Genomic DNA, 14,708 nt, shown 5'->3' on the forward strand with positions numbered 1-14,708 from the left:
GCAGTCTCAAAGCATTAGGTGAGTTTATAGAAAAATTGTGTTGCTAAAAGGGTTAAAAAGGTAGAACAGAATTATATTAAAAAATATATTTTTTTTATAATATACATTTTAAGATATATATATATATATAGATATATATATATATATATATATATATATATATATATATATATATATATATATATATATATCTATCTATTTTATAATGTATATTATAAAAAATATATTTTTATAATATACATTATAAAATATACATTATATACCGGTATTTATTATTTTATAGTGTATATCTATTCTATAATGTACATTATAATTTTTTTTTTTTTAAAATATACATAAGAGATGAGTTAGATATAGATAGATATATATATATATATATATATATATATATATCTCAAGAATTATTATATATGTATATTATAAAAAAATATATATAATTTTATCATGGCTCTCTTAAGGAAACAGCGCCACCCATACTCATGGGTTGTATTTGGTATTGCAGCCTAGATCCAAAGGAGCTGAATAAGGTGGAGCCGCACTACCGCACACAACCTGAGGACAAGCAAGAGAGCAGATTTTTTTTTATTTTTTATTTTTTAGAATTCTGGACAATCTTTTTAACATTTTTTTGGGATTTGTTTACCAGTGAATGTGCAACATAATTATAAAAAATTCTTAAGCGCTTTAGATTTTTATTTTTTTTTTTTTAAATCAAATTGAGTAAATATATTAAATCTTAAAAGTTTTAGCCTTTCTCTAGGGAAGTGCTAGATTTTAAAAAATAAATTAAAAACACTCCAAAATTCAACTGTAATCTTCATAATAAAAAACAAAAAAACAGAATTTAAAAAAAAAAAAAAAAATATATATAGAATTAAGTGTCCATGGCTATTCTTTCTCAAAACAGGTGCAAGTGCAAACAACCTCAACTACATTCAGGCCCCAAAATGTATATATTTAAAATTTCGAAAAAACAACAACCGGGGAACCGATATTTGATTAATTTGACATGGGATTATTCTTATCTCACACAATGACGGAGTTTTCAAAATTGATACAATAAAGAGAAAAAAAAACAAAATATAGCTGCCAAAAAAACAAACAAAAACCCAAAAACAAAAAAATAAAATAGGATTTTATACAAAAAAATTTAATAGGGCAAAGAGTACAGTGATCAAATTACAAAAACTCACTTTACCGCCCCCAATTTTTTTTAAACTCCTCTAGAATGGAAGTGGTCCTGTGTACATCCTCAACGGGGGCAATAATTTCTTAACCTGCCTTATTTTCAAGAGTCCTAACCAACATTCAAATTTATATACAAAAACAACAAAAAGACCACTAAGAAATGCCCCATTAATGGGCAATTTATTAAAGTAGTTTCCCCAAAATGACTAATGATGGGCCTGAAAAATAACATCGGGGGAGGTGAAACAGTTATAAACACCCCATCCCTAGTCTGGCCCTGGGGGTGTATTCATATGGTCACTTTTATTGAAGTTCCAAGCCCAAGGAATAGCTCATTAAAAGAAGACCTGTCTCAAGATCAAAAGCAACCAGGTTGTGTTTTACTGATTCCTGATGCTTCCCTGACTATTCCAGTTTTTGTTTTTCCTAAATCCGCCATACGGTTCCAGAGATATGGGACTTTTTGTATACAGCCAACTGTTGTGGTCTTTAATAAAGAGGTGTGGCTCCAGGATTCCTTGGGGGTGTGCCCTTAGACAATTTCCCTGAAGGGACCACCCACTAGGACCATGAAAATTAGTATCAAATACTAAAAATGACAATATCTCTGGAACCGTATGACGGATCTTGAAAAAATAAAAACCGGAATAGTCAGGGGAACAACGAGAATAAAATAGGAGCAAGAACTAACTACTTTTGACCTTTTTAAATAAGTTATCCCAGACACAATCTTCACAAGATGGCTTTAAAAATATTTGAGAATAAAATAAAACGTACATTATAAGACAAAGTTTAAATTTGATATACGAAAAAAACAAAATAAAACGCCCACATGAAAAATTTGCACAAATGCTAATGCAGCTTGAAGTGGAAGTGTAAACATCGAGGAGATTTATAGCCCTCCATGCATCTGCAGTTCTTTATTTTAAGCCCCAAAATGGAGTGTGCCAGACCTATATTTTTTTGTGGGGTTAAAATATATTTATATAAAAAAATATAAAATAAAAAACAAATACACAAAATGTATATATAGGAGATAGAAGGCCCAATCTCTTAAGAATCTTGGGCATAGAGGTTCTAATGTTCTAAGAGGGAAAAAATATTTTAGGGATAATATACCCCCGGGTCTGAGTGGTTTCATAAAAAAATATTCTAAATAGGCATTAAAGTAGGATAAGTGTATAGCTTTATTACACTAGCTCCAAAGTAGCAGCAAACTATAAAAAAAAGTAAAATAAAACTTTTTGGATTGCTACATATATAGACGAAGTCACCTTTTTTGGGAGCTATTTTTTTTCCAGTACGGGCCAGACAGCATCATGCAATCAGCAGCACTTTATATATTGGATTATGGGGGTTTATATTTCACCCTCTCCTTTTATAATGCAGACACATAATCCATATAAAAGCAAGTTCTGATCCTTCCAACTTTTTTGCGCAGAAGCTCGGCTATGAAATGCAAAATGCTAACTATACAGATACATTCACATTGATAAGAAACAGAAAATACACAATAGAATAAAAAAAATTCCTACAAAAGGTGCATTAAAGCTCTAAGGACCACTCCTACTTAAAGCTAGGAAAAAGGAGGGGGGGGGGTCACATACTTTCATCCTGGACACGACAATGATATTTTATGGGCCAGTATGTGGACCTCACCCAACTTCATCAACACGATGAAACTGTCTTAGATGACTCCCGAGCTGTCCAGTATCCCAACTTCATAAGTGCTTTAGAGTATCACGATAAATCTTCAAAATACTGATGTGCAGATAGTAATTTTTAGACAGTAATTTTTAGACAGCACCTTGTAGAAAATGGTCCGCGCCAAGACTTGATTTCAAATCAGCACAAAATGGAGGAGAACCAAACCAAATCGGAAGACCACAGAAATCTTGGTGGAAACGGTCATTTTTAGGACAAACCAATATTCAGGAGGAATACATTTTTGGGCGGTAGGAACACCAATAGATGGATCATCCATGCCCATTCACACTAGTCCTCAAGTATCTCCAAACAGGAGGTCCTATGGAGAGCACCACCTGGCCTGTTCGAAGACCTCCAAGGATTAGAGTTGAGAACTACTGGTCTAGATAATCTAAAAAGGGACCACCCAACGTCCTCCAGACCATGTATAATATACTCTCCAAGGACCATGTTTTGGACATATTTTGCATCACATTAGGATTCCTCTGCTGAATTCTGGTCTTACTTAGCACCTTCATATTAAACGAGCACCTAGTGGTTTATTTTGTAGGTTGTATCAGCGTTCCAGAGACAGTCGATGGATTCATGAAAGGGTTGACCAAAAACAGCCATGTTTACCCAATCCTAGACAACTCCTTCATAAGATACCCAAGAATACAAACAAAAGTCCAACTCCACCCTTGAAAAAAAACAACCAAAACATTGGTCATGAGTAAAGATGATGTTGACATCTTGCAATGGACAACCTCCAATAATGAAGCAGTCTCAAAAACAGCCATGTTTACCATCCTAGACAACTCCTTCAGAAGAAACCCAAGAGTACAAAGAAGGGAAAAATCCAAGAAGACAAACAAGAGCCCAACTCCACCAATGAAGAAAAAAAAAACAAAAAAAAACCCCACATTGGTCATGAGTAGAGATGATGTTGACCTCTTGCAATGGACAACCTCCAATAATGAAGCAGTCCAACCGCATACTTTTAGTCATCTCTAGTCATGAGAACAAGATGCACTTCTTCTGAGGAAGTTTCAACAAGTGGGCAACCACCATGGTCTAAGCCTTCTGAAGAAGTATCCACAACTGGGTAACCATGGTCTAAGCCTTCTGAGGAAGTTTCTACAACTGGGTAACCATGGTCTAAGCCTTCTGAGGAAGTTTCTACAACTGGGTAACCATGGTCTAAGCCTTCTGAGGAAGTTTCTACAACTGGGTAACCATGGTCTAAGCCTTCTGAGGAAGTTTCCACAAGTGGGTAACCATGGTCTAAGTGGTGGAAGACCACCAAACTAGATGAACTGATTTTAGTCACGAATTTGCCCTTAGATTGAGTAACTCTGCCCCTTTTCCTATGCACGTCTTGAGAAGACTGAAATGTCTCCATTATCTAGATGGAATACCGGTGGCATGTTAGGTTTTGGGCCAGGTGATAGGGCACCATGGCCACCATACATTAGTATTTCACAAATATCCACCTTACGGTGAAGATTTTGGACTGGAGTTCTCCTTGCCGAGATTCTTCAGATTGGGCACATAGAGCTGCTCTGGAAAAACTGTCAAAACACACAAAATAAGGATTTTTTTTTTTTCCCTCTGCGCAAAATGGTACCAATAAACGGAGGATAGCTGCTCAATATATTATGGATCAACGTAAGCACTTGGCCTACAGAAGATACAGAACACCACATGATGAGATATGTTCGTTTTTGTGGAATTTTCTGGTCACTTGATACAATATTTTTGAATAGATGCCAAAAAAGTGCAAAATCTGGAATTTCAGACTTCGCCAATGAAACAGCCATGTGATGGACCCTGGACGCTGCAGGAGTCAAAAATGCATCTTTACTGTACATACAACTATGTATTAAAAATAAAAAATATATATAATGGTGTCGGACACGTACAGATCATGAGCTGAAGTGGACGCTATATACAACAAGGACGGGTATTTCTTCGAAATTTCGTTAAAAAAAAAAAAAAAATAAAAAAAAAAAAACAATCAAAATTTGTAGCAATGAGGGATTTTAAAAAGTGAACACTTTGGTCCCTACACATCCATTTAGCAAATGAAAAAAAAAAAAAAAAAATCCTACAGTCTAAAACAAATTTAAAAAAATCTGGCCGACATACAAGGATGTACAGGTTTCGTCATTTACAATTCTTTACAGTCTTTAGTCATCACCACTCTTTCAGAGATGCTTTGAAATCAGACTCTAGGAGCCTTAAAGTGTTGAAGCTAGATATGTCCGCCTCTTGGGAGACGCGCATATTCTGCGGAGAAGTGGGACGACGCGTTTCAGTCAAGGAACCTCTGGCAGGCTTTTTTCCACCGGCAGGCGGTGCACCATTGGTCCCGGTGCTCAATGCCGTAGACCTTACGGCATTTTTTGGCTTCGCCACGAACTTTCCTTAAAAAAAAAAAAAAAAAAAAAATTATAATTAATTATACAGTGTTATACTGGTTTATTATCCTCATGAAGAGCGGTTAAGCAACAGATATAAGGAATATAGTAGTCTCTCAGGTCACAAAGAGACCCAAGGTCACCTCTAAGCAACTAAAGGACTTGCTCAGATTCATATTCCCAAGTCCACTATCAGGAGGACACAAATAATGGTGTGCATGGAAACATTACAGTCGAAAGCCAAAAAGAACATCACTGCCCTACTACTAAACATCACCTAGACAATGCAGAAGACTATTTGAATAGTATATTATTTGAAGGTGAATTTAGAGACTGGTGTTTTTAATCAATGGGAGGACAATCATATGTGAGTGAGCGACCGGTTATATTTAAATAAACAGGGATCTATAAAAAGTCCTTCAAAACACATTTCTAGTAGTAACAAGGGAGGTTTGTAAGGATCTTAGAACAAGAGATTTTGGTGTTCATCAGGCTGGTAAGGGTGCAAAACCCTTCTTTAAAGAGATTGAACTCCAGTAAAGCACAGTCAGATTGTGTACAAATGGAGGAAATCCAAGACCTTTCTTATCCTCCTGAAAAGCTGTTAAGCAACAGAGATCACTAGAAGAGAAAGTAATAGAATATTCTGCGAGGTCACAAAGGAAACCAAGGTCACTGCTAACCAACTAAAGGACTCGCTCATATTAAATGTTCCCAAGTCCAAAACCCATCTCTAAAGAGATTGGACAACAGTAAACCAGTGTCAGACTGTGCACAAAAGGAGGACATTGATTCAAGACCTTCAACATTCTCCTGAAAGCTGTTGAGCCACAAAGATCACAAAAGCAGCAAAGAATATGGTAGTCTCTGAAGGAACCCAAGTCACTGCTACGCAACTAAAGGACTCGCACATATTAATGTTCCTAAGTCCATGATCAGGACACAAATAGTGTGCATGGAAACATTATAGGTGAAAGCCAAAAAGAACATCACTGCCCTTCTACTAAACATCACCCGGACAATCCAGAAAACAATTGCATTAGCATATTATTTGAAGGTGAAATTAGAGACCGGTGTTTTCAATCAATGGCACGACAATCAGTTGTGGGTGGACAACTTGTTCTATTTAAAGAACAGGGATCTATAAAAAAAATCCTTTATAAAACACATTTCTGGTAGTCACTAAAGGAGGTTTCTATGGACCTTCGATCTATTGATGCTCATAAGACTGGAAGGCTACAAACCCCATCTCTAAAGAGACTGGAGTCCAGTAAACCAGTCAGATTGTGCACAAATGGAGGAAATTCAAGACCTTTATTACCGTCCTGAAGAGCGGTTGAGCAAAAGATTACTAGAAGAGCAAGTGATATAGTCTTTAAGGTCACAAAGGAACTTAAGGTCACCACAAAGCAACTAAAGGGACTCTCACATTAAATGTTACTAATTACAAAACCCATCTTCAAAGAGACTGGACTACAGTAAACCACCGTCAAATTGTGCACAAATGGAGGACATTCGAGACCTTTACTATCCTCCTGAAGAGGTTGAGCAACAGAGGTAGTCTGCGAGGTCACAAAGGAATCCAAGGTCACCACTAAGCAACTAAAGGACTCGCTCAGATTAAATATTCCTAAATCCACGATCAGGAGTACACAATGTCGTGCATGGAAACATTACAGGAGAAAGCCAAGAAGAACATCACTGCCTTTCTACTAAACAAAACCTGGACAATCCAGTGGTGCCATCATGGTTTGGGCTGTTCTTCTGCACCTGGGACAGATTTTTTTTTGCAGAAATATGGAAAAAATAATTGTTGGGGAGGGGAGGCATGCATCATTTAAATTAAAATAAACAATAGATATCATACTTCCTACACAACCATGTGACCGGGATCATGAAGTTTATACACCGACAGCAGCGCTGCGGCAATATAATGACCAGTGGGGAGGGGACGAGAAGCAATTATGTGGCAGAGAAATTGGAAATCCCCTTCGCCTCAAAGCTAGAAAATAGATTTACAGCAGATCTGTCAGCAGATTTCAACACATTAAATCCACAGGACCAACATCTTGCAGATGTGATGAGGTGTGTGTGTGTGTGTGTGTAGGTTCAAGATGAAGAAAACCATTTCACTCAGTTCAGATATAGTGAGTGTGAGATGAGAAGGCCAAGTGGATTCAGTGTCCACCCACCAAGCTGCAGCTTGTACTGAGCAGTGCGAGATCTGAGCATCAGCAGGGAGGAGGGACACTGAGGAGCAGATAATCAAGATAAGTAACTGGAAATTCAGCACTGTGGGGAGCCATCAATCAAGCTAGGTATGTGGTGATTTAGCAGTAGCAGAGAGGAGGGACACTGAGGAGCTATCAAACAGGATAGGTGAGCAGAGATTCAGCAGAAGCAGGGAGGAGGGACACTGAGGAGCTATCAAACAGGATAGGTGAGCAGAGATTCAGCAGAAGCAGGGAGGAGGGACACTGAGGAGCTATCAAACAGGATAGGTGAGCAGAGATTCAGCAGTAGCAGGGAGGAGGGACACTGAGGAGCTATCAAACAGGATAGGTGAGCAGAGATTCAGCAGTAGCAGGGAGGAGGGACACTGAGGAGCTATCAAACAGGATAGGTGAGCAGAGATTCAGCAGTAGCAGGGAGGAGGGACACTGAGGAGCTATCAAACAGGATAGGTGAGCAGAGATTCAGCAGAAGCAGGGAGGAGGGACACTGAGGAGCTATCAAACAGGATAGGTGAGCAGAGATTCAGCAGAAGCAGGGAGGAGGGACACTGAGGAGCTATCAAACAGGATAGGTGAGCAGAGATTCAGCAGTAGCAGGGAGGAGGGACACTGAGGAGCTATCAAACAGGATAGGTGGGCAGAGATTCAGCAGAAGCAGGGAGGAGGGACACTGAGGAGCTATCAAACAGGATAGGTGAGCAGAGATTCAGCAGTAGCAGGGAGGAGGGACACTGAGGAGCTATCAAACAGGATAGGTGAGCAGAGATTCAGCAGAAGCAGGGAGGAGGGACACTGAGGAGCTATCAAACAGGATAGGTGAGCAGAGATTCAGCAGTAGCAGGGAGGAGGGACACTGAGGAGCTATCAAACAGGATAGGTGAGCAGAGATTCAGCAGAAGCAGGGAGGAGGGACACTGAGGAGCTATCAAACAGGATAGGTGAGCAGAGATTCAGCAGTAGCAGAGAGGAGGGACACTGAGGAGCTATCAAACAGGATAGGTGAGCAGAGATTCAGCAGAAGCAGGGAGGAGGGACACTGAGGAGCTATCAAACAGGATAGGGGAGCAGAGATTCAGCAAAAGCAGAGAGGAGGGACACTGAGGAGCTATCAAACAGGATAGGTGAGCAGAGATTCAGCAGAAGCAGAGAGGAGGGACACTGAGGAGCTATCAAACAGGATAGGTGAGCAGAGATTCAGCAGAAGCAGGGAGGAGGGACACTGAGGAGCTATCAAACAGGATAGGTGGGCAGAGATTCAGCAGAAGCAGGGAGGAGGGACACTGAGGAGCTATCAAACAGGATAGGTGAGCAGAGATTCAGCAGAAGCAGAGAGGAGGGACACTGAGGAGCTATCAAACAGGATAGGTGAGCAGAGATTCAGCAGAAGCAGGGAGGAGGGACACTGAGGGGCTATCAAACAGGATAGGTGGGCAGAGATTCAGCAGAAGCAGAGAGGAGGGACACTGAGGAGCTATCAAACAGGATAGGTGGGCAGAGATTCAGCAGAAGCAGGGAGGAGGGACACTGAGGAGCTACAAAACTGGTTAGGGGAGCAGATTCAGCAGAAGCAGGGAGGAGGGACACTGAGGAGCTATCAAACAGGATAGGTGGGCAGTGATTGAGCAGTAGCAGGGAGGAGGGACACTGAGGTGGTGTTAGGTTAGATGGTGGAGATTAAGCAACAGCAGCAAATAGGAGGAGCTGCAATCAGGCTCGGCAAGTGGAGACACAGCAGCAGGGAGGAGGTACAGTGAAAAGCGGTCCATCAGGGTAGGCAGAGAACGAGTTCCAAGTTTCCAGGATTCTACAGCCATTCTGACAAGGATGTTTACAGTAAGTACACCGGCCCCAAATGATCAAGATCTTGGATCTTATGTATTTTGTGGTTTCAAATCTGGTGACCGATCCAAGGGACGAATTCTGAAATATCATCATTATTTATTATACCAACGCTGACCTCTAGTGGCCACTTTGGTAACAACGCAAATATCGTACTGAAAGAGCATCTCAATTTACAGCCTGCTGCAAAAGTTAAACATTTTACCTTCCGGTTACTGGGCAATCAACTGGAGAGAAACCTACCTGCTCCCATTAGACGCTCGGGGTGGGGAGGCCACGATCAGCTGGGACTTTATGGTGGGAGTCTGCTGCTGTTCACTGAAACTGAGCGACCGGCTCCGGATCTGAGAGGAGGAAGACGTTGTGTAAGGTTACAGCACACCCGACCCCAGAGGTCTCACAGCTGAGGTTTTGTTACAGTGCAACAGTCCTCTGTGAGCTGAATGTATCTCCTGCTTGTTACATAGTATCAATGGAGTGTGGACTCCATAACTGACAGCAAGCAGAGATGGAAGGCGAATGACCCCAGCGGGATCGCACCCAGAGCACTTACTGGAGAGAGGGTGGGGAGCGTGGAGGGAGCAGCCGCTGCCCAGCTTATACTGGTGAAGATATGAGGGGAAACCGGGATCTGGATGGTAGGCAGCGCCTGGCGGGACAAGGAAAACTCACATGTATCTGTATATACACACAGCCATAAAACATAGCCTTTCCTTCAGAGCTGCATTCATAATTCTACAGCTAAACATAGAGGTGGGAAAAAAAATGGAGATGCATAGCGCAAATTTTACATGGACCCATAGAAAACAGCGGCACCTAAAGCCTCCCATTGGATAATCACATGACCGGGCAGATTATATGTTCAGTGACGGCAAAGGCAGCCAGAAATGTGAATTAAAGCTGCGTTCAGTTACCTGGTAAGCGTGATCAGCCTGGATATGCCAGAAGGAGCCGGGAGCCGACTGACTGAGGACACTGGGCAATGGGGACTCCAAGCTGTGCACCTCCAGACCCGGCGTCTCCAGCTTGGGGGTCAGAGGCTGGATGAGAAGAGGTGCGGTCGCAGTGATGGGGCTCCGCGGGGTGCTCTCCGGCTCAGATTCATCCTTCATTTGGACCTCGGTGTAGTAGAAATCCTCCTCTCTCTTACGCTGATCAGTATCCATCCCATCTCTAAAAAGAGAGGAGATCAAAGGATCCTGTATTATACTCCAGAGCAGAACTCACTATTCTGCTGGTGCAGTCATTGCGTACATACATTACATTAGTGATCCTGAGTTACCTCCTGCATTATACTCCAGAGCTGCACTCACTATTCTGCTGGTGCAGTCACTGTGTACATACATTACATTACTGATCCTGAGTTACCTCCTGTATTATACTCCAGAGCGGCACTCACTATTCTGCTGGTGCAGTCACTGTGTACATACATTACTGATCCTGAGTTACCTCCTGTATTATACTCCAGAGCTGCACTCACTATTCTGCTGGTGCAGTCACTGTACATACATTACATTACTGATCCTGAGTTACCTCCTGTATTATACTCCAGAGCGGCACTCACTATTCTGCTGGTGCAGTCACTGTGTACATACATTACATTACTGATCCTGAGTTACATCCTGTATTATACTCCAGAGCGGCACTCACTATTCTGCTGGTGCAGTCACTGTGTACATACATTACTGATCCTGAGTTACCTCCTGTATTATTCTCCAGAGCTGCACTCACTATTCTGCTGGTGCAGTCACTGTGTACATACATTACTGATCCTGAGTTACCTCCTGTATTATACTCCAGAGCTGCACTCACTATTCTGCTGGTGCAGTTGTGGCGCTCTGTGCCCGAGTCGCCACAATGAATGGCTACATGTGTACTTCCATCTGTATAACATGTATTGTCAGCATTAATGACATTCGGTTTTCTTTGCTCCTCACCACATACAGACATTTACCCACACTCCCTTACTGGGGCTGGTCACCGCATACACACATTTGCCCACACTCCCTTACTGGGGCTGGTCACCGCATACACACATTTGCCCGCATTCCCTTACTGGGGCTGGTCACCGCATACACACATTTGCCCGCATTCCCTTACTGGGGCTGGTCACCGCATACACACATTTGCCCGCATTCCCTTACTGGGGCTGGTCACCACATACAGACATTTGCCCACACTCCCTTACTGGGGCTGGTCACCACATACAGACATTTGCCCGCATTCCCTTACTGGGGCTGGTCACCGCATACACACATTTGCCCGCATTCCCTTACTGGGGCTGGTCACCGCATACACACATTTGCCCGCATTCCCTTACTGGGGCTGGTCACCGCATACAGACATTTGCCCACACTCCCTTACTGGGGCTGGTCACCACATACAGACATTTGCCCACACTCCCTTACTGGGGCTGGTCACCACATACAGACATTTGCCCGCATTCCCTTACTGGGGCTGGTCACCGCATACACACATTTGCCCACACTCCCTTACTGGGGCTGGTCACCGTATACACACATTTGCCCACACTCCCTTACTGGGGCTGGTCACCGCATATACACATTTGCCCACACTCCCTTACTGGGGCTGGTCACCGCATACACACATTTGCCCGCATTCCCTTACTGGGGCTGGTCACCGCATACACACATTTGCCCGCATTCCCTTACTGGGGCTGGTCACCGCATATACACATTTGCCCACACTCCCTTACTGGGGCTGGTCACCGCATACACACATTTGCCCGCATTCCCTTACTGGGGCTGGTCACCGCATACAGACATTTGCCCACACTCCCTTACTGGGGCTGGTCACCACATACAGACATTTGCCCACACTCCCTTACTGGGGCTGGTCACCACATACAGACATTTGCCCGCATTCCCTTACTGGGGCTGGTCACCGCATACACACATTTACCCCACGCTCCCTTACTGGGGCCGGTCACCGCATACACACATTTACCCCACACTCCCTTACTGGGGCCGGTCACCACATACACACATTTACCCCACACTCCCTTACTGGGGCCGGTCACCACATACACACATTTACCCCACACTCCCTTACTGGGGCCGGTCACCACATACACACATTTACCCCACACTCCCTTACTGGGGCCGGTCACCGCATACACACATTTACCCACACTCCCTTACTGGGGCCGGTCACCGCATACACACATTTACCCCACACTCCCTTACTGGGGCCGCTCACCACATACGCACATTTGCCCACACTCCCTTACTGGGGCCGGTCACCACATACACACATTTACCCACACTCCCTTACTGGGGCCGGTCACCACATACACACATTTACCCCACACTCCCTTACTGGGGCCGCTCACCACATACACACATTTGCCCACACTCCCTTACTGTGGCCGGTCACCACATACACACATTTGCCCACACTCCCTTACTGTGGCCGGTCACCACATACACACATTTACCCACACTCCCTTACTGGGGCCGGTCACCACATACACACATTTACCCCACGCTCCCTTACTGGGGCCGGTCACCACATACACACATTTACCCCACGCTCCCTTACTGGGGCCGGTCACCGCATACACACATTTACCCCACGCTCCCTTACTGGGGCCGGTCACCGCATACACACATTTACCCACACTCCCTTACTGGGGCCGGTCACCGCATACACACATTTACCCACACTCCCTTACTGGGGCCGGTCACCGCATACACACATTTACCCCACACTCCCTTACTGGGGCCGGTCACCGCATACACACATTTACCCACACTCCCTTACTGGGGCCGGTCACCGCATACACACATTTACCCCACACTCCCTTACTGGGGCCGGTCACCACATACACACATTTGCCTCACACTCCCTTACTGGGGCCGGTCACCGCATACACACATTTACCCACACTCCCTTACTGGGGCTGTTCCCCTGAGCTGATATAACAAGGCTTGTGTTCCCGCCCTAGAAGGAGAAAGGGGAGGAGCTTGTGTTCGCTCCCTAGAAGGAGAAAGGGGTGGAGCTTGTGTTCCTGCCAAAGGAGAAAGGGGAGGAGCTTGTGTTCCTGCCAAAGGAGAAAGGGGAGGAGCTTGTGTTCGCTCCCTAGAAGGGGAAAGGGGCGGAGCTTAGGTGTGAGGTAAATTCAGTCGACAGTGTGAGGGGAGGAGGTGACATGGAGACGTCCTGTCCTGAGGGCAGTGATAATCCTCTGCAGGGGCAGCTGTACATTGCAGGTATCAGCCTCTAGGCCACCAGGACATTTATGGTCAGTGGTAAGCTGAGCGGCCATTAGCCTTTCTATAATGAGCAGTGAATTGCCCGGAGCTCAGTGACACGTGATGGAGTCTGGAAACTTCCAGAAGAAACAGTGAGGTGTTCCTCAGATTCCAGTCTCCGCTCGCTGGAAGGGGTTAGAGATCCAGAGGTTTCTTGTCTTGGAAATTCCAGACGTCTTCTCCCAGAAGGAGGAACACACGAGCCCCGCACAGCAGAGGAGCCGCTGTCATCAGGGCAGACCCCATCATTGTGAGGGCTGCAAGGAAGGTTCTGGAAGGTTCTGCAGAGCGTCAGTAACAGGTAACCGCTCCCTGTCCTGTCTGTGGCCGATTATTCTCTTCTCCACCATACCCAGGAGCCAGCCCTAATTGGGGGGGGGTGGGGGGGGGGGGTGTGAGGGGACAACCCTCTGGCACTGCGCATCACCACCGAACTCCTAAGGACCCCCAGCAGTGCCGCCATACCACAGCTGACCATCATAACTGGTGTCACAAACTATTTATTTATCCCTTTTTAAATATTTTATCCCCCCTGTATTATACTCCAGAGCTGCACTCACTATTCTGCTGGTGCAGTCACTGTGTACATACATTACATTACTGATCCTGAGTTACCTCCTGTATTATACTCCAGAGCTGCACTCACTATTCTGCTGCTGCAGTCACTGTGTACATACATTACTGATCCTGAGTTACTTCCTGTATTATACTCCAGAGCTGCACTCACTATTCTGCTGGTGCAGTCACTGTGTACATACATTACATTACTGATCCTGAGTTACCTCCTGTATTATACTCCAGAGCTGCACTCACTATTCTCCTGCTGCAGGCACTGTGTACATTACTGATCCTGAGTTACATCCTGTATTATACTCCAGAGCTGCACTCACTATTCTGCTGGTGCAGTCACTGTGTACATACATTACATTACTGATCCTGAGTTACCTCCTGTATTATACTGCAGAGCTGCACTCACTATTCTGCTGGTGCAGTCACTGTGTACATACATTACTGATCCTGTACAGATCCGGAGTTACTGTTGCTGGAGATATTACATCCTGTTATTA

The 14,708-nt window shown here is 44.0% G+C and overlaps 1 protein-coding gene and 1 long non-coding RNA gene across 2 annotated transcripts in view; one reads left to right on the forward strand and one right to left on the reverse strand.

The window, feature by feature from the left end:
• Positions 1–265: 265 nt before the first annotated feature.
• ZNF395 (zinc finger protein 395) overlaps positions 266–14,708 on the reverse strand; it is a 29,228-nt gene continuing 14,785 nt past the window's right edge. The window contains exons 7-10 of the mRNA XM_075341272.1: positions 10,282–10,540; positions 9,921–10,016; positions 9,611–9,711; positions 266–5,300 (exon numbers count right to left, since the gene is read on the reverse strand). Of these exons, the coding sequence (XP_075197387.1) occupies positions 5,189–5,300; positions 9,611–9,711; positions 9,921–10,016; positions 10,282–10,540 (568 nt within the window). The 3' untranslated portion in view covers positions 266–5,188. The remainder of the gene's footprint in view (positions 5,301–9,610; positions 9,712–9,920; positions 10,017–10,281; positions 10,541–14,708) is intronic.
• The window catches only part of LOC142297043 (uncharacterized), a 58,706-nt gene continuing 57,528 nt past the window's right edge, over positions 13,531–14,708 (forward strand). The window contains exon 1 of the long non-coding RNA XR_012751726.1: positions 13,531–13,942. This is a non-coding gene — a long non-coding RNA (uncharacterized LOC142297043). The remainder of the gene's footprint in view (positions 13,943–14,708) is intronic.

Source organism: Anomaloglossus baeobatrachus, chromosome 3 (genome assembly GCF_048569485.1).
Source record: "Anomaloglossus baeobatrachus isolate aAnoBae1 chromosome 3, aAnoBae1.hap1, whole genome shotgun sequence".
NCBI classification, from domain to species: Eukaryota; Metazoa; Chordata; class Amphibia; order Anura; family Aromobatidae; genus Anomaloglossus; species Anomaloglossus baeobatrachus.